The 6,066-nt window shown below is 32.6% G+C and overlaps 1 protein-coding gene across 1 annotated transcript; it reads left to right on the top strand.

Moving 5' to 3' along the window:
* On the top strand, positions 1–5,795 carry LOC110888083 (G-type lectin S-receptor-like serine/threonine-protein kinase At4g27290). The gene is made up of 6 exons (XM_022135624.2): positions 1–1,300; positions 1,380–1,523; positions 2,351–2,520; positions 3,797–4,245; positions 4,331–4,481; positions 5,466–5,795. The coding sequence occupies exons 1-6, from the start codon at positions 1–3 to the stop codon at positions 5,760–5,762; spliced, it is 2,511 nt and encodes an 836-aa protein (XP_021991316.2). The 3' UTR covers positions 5,763–5,795.
* Positions 5,796–6,066: the final 271 nt, after the last annotated feature.

The following is a 6,066-nucleotide window of genomic DNA, read 5'->3' as shown; positions in this document are numbered from 1 at the left end:
ATGGTTCCTGATACGTTAATGGAGGGTACAAGAGTGACAAAGACCAAGTTGATCTTCGGCTTCATTGTTCTACTTTATACATCAATAAGTTGTATCCATGCTGCAAATAGTACGCTATCTGCAAACCAAACCATTAGATACAATGAAACCATCGTTTCGCCACAAGAAACCTTCGAACTTGGCTTCTTTAGCCCCGGCAACTCCACGAACCACTATGTCGGAATTTGGTACAAGAAAAGATCCTACCGAACCGTTGTATGGGTAGCCAACCGGGACGCACCTCTCACACATACCGACGGCGAGCTAACTCTCACCCTTCTGGGAGTTTTAACTCTCCGGGATGGCACCACGGGTAATGTCCTATGGTCATCGGCTAACTCATCGGTGGTGCGTCCGATTGCTCAGCTTCTAGATACAGGCAACTTTTTAATTTACAACGAAGGTGATCAAGAAAATCCCATATGGCAAAGTTTCGACTTTATGACGGACACTTTACTTCCTGGAATGAAACTTGGCAGGAATTTTGTTACCGGGATTGAAAGGCACTTCACGTCGTGGAAATCTAACAACGATCCTGCTTCGGGTGAGTTTTCTTATCGGATTGATACCAGTGGTTATCCTCAGACGATCCTAACGGATGGCCCGGATATAAAGTTTCGAGGAGGTCCATGGAACGGACTCAGGTTTACCGGATTCCCCAATTTGAGACCGAACCCTATTTACAACTACACCTTTGTTCTTAATCAAAGAGAAATTTACTACCAGTATCATCTTATTTCTTCGGTTTTGACTCGTGTGGTGTTACATCCAAATGGTCATATAGAGCGCTTGTTATGGACCGATAGCAAACAAGAATGGACCCTTTATATGGCCCCTGTAAGCGACCAATGTGATTGGTATGCTGTGTGCGGGCCATTTGGGACATGCAATATTAACAATTCCCCGGTTTGTGAATGTTTAAAGGGGTTTGAACCCAGATCTCTTGATCAGTGGAGGGGTGCAGATTCATCACAAGGGTGTCGACGTATTGTCCCTTTGGATTGTGGACCGGGGGAAGGGTTCAACAAATATTCTAACTTGAAGTTACCTGACACTCAGGGGTCATGGTATAACCAGACCATGACCCTTGTGGAGTGTGAGAAGATGTGCAAGAGCAATTGTTCATGTACTGCTTACACAAATTCGAATGTCTCAGGGGCCGGAAGTGGTTGCTTGCTCTGGTTCGGTGACTTGATTGATATCCGAACGTTTGCTGAAAACGGAGACACTCTTTATATACGAATGGCACCTTCAGAGTTAGGTAAATTAAAACAATATTTTTATTTTTATTTTTATCTTCATAGAAAACATCATGGCATGAACATTATGTTTTGGCATAGATTCCGTAGAAAACAGGAGAAGGTCAAGTGCAGTTTCAATAAGAGTGAGAGTTGTGGTCCTCATAGCAATTGTGGTTTTGGTCTTCCTAGTTTCAATATGCTTATTTTATTGTTTCAATAAGAAGAAGAAGCAACATCAACAAGGTATGAACTTTGAATATTCTCTATAGATCTACATGATATGTTTTATTATCAAAACAAAAACACACACATATATATATATAGGCAAAAGATCAATTACAAATAATCTTAACATACTAAACATACAAATTGAAGGAAAACCCAAAAAGACAAGGTGGCATTTTTGTAATTACCACCAACTATCAAAGTTACAACCAAAAATATCTAAAAAAACACAATTTTTTTTTAACATTTTTTATTAAAAAATCGCTACATTTCGTTAGCAAAAAAAAAAAAAAAAATTTTTTTTGGCTGCTACTAAAAGTAGCGATTTTTTAATAAAAAATGTTAAAAAAATAAAATAAAATAATTTGTGTGTTTTTTTTTTTATTTTTTAGATTTTTTTAGGTTTTTTGGGGGTTTAGTTTTTAGCATTTTAGCTTGGGTGGGGGGGGGGGGGTAGGTTTTTTTTTAGGTTTTTGGGGGTGGGGGGTGGGGGGGGGGTTAGGTTTTTTTAGGTTTTTGAGGGTTGGGGGGGGGGTTAGGTTTTTTTTAGGTTTTTGGGAGGTGGGGGGGGGGGGGTTTAGGTTTTTTTTGGGGGTGGGGGGAGTGGTTAGGTTTTTTTAGGTATATTTGTAGAGTAACTTTGATAGTTATTGATAATTACAAAAATGCCACCTTGTCTTTTTGAGTTTTCCTTCAATTTGTATGTTTAGTATGTTAAGATTATTTGTACAAGAACTTTACCCTATATATATATCATCCAAATTGTATTTTAAATTGCATAAAACCTACTAAATCTTCGTGTCGCGTATATGTACCAAGTGCTACTAGTTGTTTTAAAATGATAGTCCACTTCACAGGGATACCCAAAAATGAGGTTGAACATGATCCTAAGAATAAAAGTGATAATGAAGATCTAGAGCTGCCACTATTTGGCTTGTCTACGTTAGTTAAAGCTACAAACGACTTTTCAAAGAATAATAAACTTGGTGAGGGCGGATTTGGCCCCGTTTACAAGGTATATATTCTGTGACCCTATGAACCTTTTTTATGTAGTATATATGGCGTAAGGTAAAAGAATTCACGCAAATAGCTGCTAAGAATATGTGGACTCATATCAGAATTGTTGCAGCATACTCTTTTGACACATTTATTTCCTTTGACTATTGGAATTTATTTAATTAAATGGTTTTGCGAGTTTTGATAAATTCGTTTTATTAGTATAAGTTATAGTAATTAAGTAGTAAGTGCTTCTTATACATGAGTTGATATAATTATTAATATATAATTTTGTTTAATTTTATTATGTTACTCTAAAAACATGGGACAATTGCATATTTCTCCTTAAAAAACTTCTTAATTGCGTATTTACCCAACTTAAAATTAAAATTACATATATCCCTTTCATTTACTAATAAAATTGCAAATTCACCCATTCTAATTTATTTCATTAAAAAAAAGTTATGTAATGACTTTTTACCCTTATTTTTTACTGAAACTTTAAAAAATTACATATTTATTCATTTTTACTAGTTTTGTGGCTTTTTCACAATTCTTTTTGTTTTTATTTTTTTTACCTTTTGCTAGTTAGTTTTTTTTTTTTTTTTTTTTTTTGCCTTTTTACTAAGTTATTTGTTTTCTAAGATATATCAAGGGGTGTTTGTGATTTTCTGATTTATAAATATATGAATTAAAATACGTTTAATGATTAAAAGTCAAAAACACAAAAAAAAAAAACTTAGTAAAAAAACTAACTAAAATGATTTTCAGCTAATTTATAAGTATATACATTAAAATATGTTTAAAGCAAGTTATATTCTTTTCTTTGGTCTGTAGTACTTTGATTAAGTTCCCACTTATTCAAAAATTGTTTATATTCTATGGAAAAATATGCATCTACGCACCTTAGTTGTTTATTTAAGTGTTTAGATTGTAAAAAAAAACAACAAAAAAACTAACAAGCAAAACGTAAAAAAAATGTGAAAAAGCCACAAAAACTAGAAAAAAGGAGTAAATATGTAATTTTTTAAAGTTCAAGTAAAAATATGGGTAAAAAAGTCATCATATAACTTGTTTTTAATAAAATAAATCAGAATGGGTAAATTTGCAATTTTATTAGTTAAGGAAGGGGATATATGCAATTTTAATTTCAAGCTGGGTAAATACGCAATTAAGAAGTTTTTTAAGGGGATATATGCAATTGTCAACCAAAAAATATTTGGATAGAGAGGTTTACTTACTAATTCTTCTTAATGTCTGGTTAAAGAAAACGCATACACATTGTGATGTTTCAGGGTGTACTCGAAGACGGGAAGGAAATAGCTGTGAAGCAGCTAGCAAAAACATCTACTCAAGGACTTCGTGAATTTAAGAATGAAGTCATCTCGATATCTAAACTACAACATCGTAATCTTGTCAAGCTTTTGGGCTACTGTGCAGAGGGAGCAGAAAAGATGTTGATTTATGAATACATGCCAAACAAAGGTCTTGATTCATTCATATTTGATAGAAGTCAACGCGAACTCCTTGATTGGCATGCACGTTACCACATTATCAATGGAATTGCTCGTGGACTTCTTTATATTCATCAGGATTCTCGACTTAGAATCATACACAGAGATCTAAAGGTTAGCAATATTTTGCTTGATATGGATATGAACCCAAAGATATCAGATTTCGGCACGGCTAGAAGTTTTGGAGGTAATCAAATAGAGGCAAACACAAGCAGAGTGGTTGGAACATAGTGAGATTCACATACCCTCATCTCATTCCAGTTTATCTAGTAGTTTATCTAGTGAATTATTTTCATTAACTTTGATTCATCACAGTGGCTACATGGCGCCAGAGTATGCAGGAGATGGTGTCTTTTCGATCAAGTCAGATGTATATAGCTTTGGTGTAGTTGTGCTGGAAATTGTATGTGGGGAGAAAAACAGAGGATTTGTTCACAAAGAACACTACAACAACCTTATAGGACATGTAAGTTTGGGCCTGCTACTTTTATACATGCAATCATATAGAAGGATAGATGAATTGTTTTTTTTATAAGTGTCTTTTTTTTCACTAATAAAAAATGTTGATAATAAGTAATTTTAAAACATTAAAATGAAAAGGTACTCTCACCTGGTATGGTGTAAAATTAATGATGTGCTTGTTTATGATAACTAAGAACGATTTTTTATAAATGTTTTATGATTTTGAAGAAAAGTTATAAAGTAATGCAAGTTTTTTTTTTTTTTTTAAATTATTGTATTTAGGGTTTGTAGCCCGTTTCCTCTCACCATAATGAATTTCTTCTTCTTCTTCTTTTTTTTTTTTTTTACCTATTTTATTTAAAATAGAATTTATATATTCTCTACTATAATATAGTTTTAAAAAAAATTATTAATCCATAGTTTTCTCTACATTTCAAATTATTATTTTTAAATAATAAGTTATATTTAAAATAAAACATTTTCAAATCTTGTAATATAAACAAATACTTCATATTAAATATAACTCATTTTTTTTTAATAAAAATCGTATCAGTCATAGACAGAAAGACTAATCAAAGGTTTTTATTAAATATCCTATTATACTAAACAAAGTTGTATTTTTAGGTATTTATTAGATAGTTTATCATAAAAAAATCAATTATATCTTGAATGAAAAATGATTAGAAAAAAGCTTAAACAAAATGAAAAATCCTTATAATAGTTTGAGCCGAAATAAAGCTAGTTATCTAATTTTTTTGATAAACCCAGATAAAATAGTGTGTATGTATAAATTATAATAAAATCCAAAATTCACCATACTTTTCTGGGTAATTTTAAAGATCATACAAAATGAAGACCTTATAATAGTTTGAGCCAAAATAAGGCTAGTTATCTAAACAGAAACAAGAACAAAGTTGCTTATTTCTTTTAATGCAACTTTGCCCTTATGAAACACAGAAATATAACTTGTGTTCTATGATTTTGATAGGCATGGAGACTTCATAATGAAGGTAGATCATTGGAGTTGGTTGCTCAGTGTCTGGGTGAATTAATCAACGTGTCTCAGGTTCTACGATCAATCCATATTGGTTTGTTGTGTGTTCAACGTCACCCAGAAGATAGACCAACTATGACTTCCGTAATCTTGATGTTGGGGAGTGATGGTCCACTGCCTTCACCCAAAGAACCGGGTTTTTATGTAGGAGAATGTACACATGATAGTGCACACTCGTATGGAATAAGTTCAAACAATGATATGAGCATTTCAGTTTTAGATGGTAGATGATAAGAAATCATGTATTAAAAACATCAATTTATTATCAAGGAAAAAAAAACTATTTTGATGAAGTTACAATAGTGTTGAAATATACATCTCAATTCAATATGTTTATATAATATTTTTAGTGTTTTCTTTTATAAATTCTTATATCTTTGTTTCTTTGTTTTGCATATATGTTGAATGGTCTTGTTTTTGGATTATTGAGTTCAAGGAAGTGTTGCTGGACAGAGTTTGGGCTCAAGTACTACTGACGGGCCTTTGTTGCGGGACATAAAGTGATGCGGGCCTAACCCTTGGCCTTTGGCCGGGT

The sequence above is a fragment of the Helianthus annuus genome, chromosome 11, assembly GCF_002127325.2.
Source record: "Helianthus annuus cultivar XRQ/B chromosome 11, HanXRQr2.0-SUNRISE, whole genome shotgun sequence".
Taxonomy (NCBI): domain Eukaryota; kingdom Viridiplantae; phylum Streptophyta; class Magnoliopsida; order Asterales; family Asteraceae; genus Helianthus; species Helianthus annuus.
This window is presented reverse-complemented; position numbering and strand designations above follow the sequence as displayed.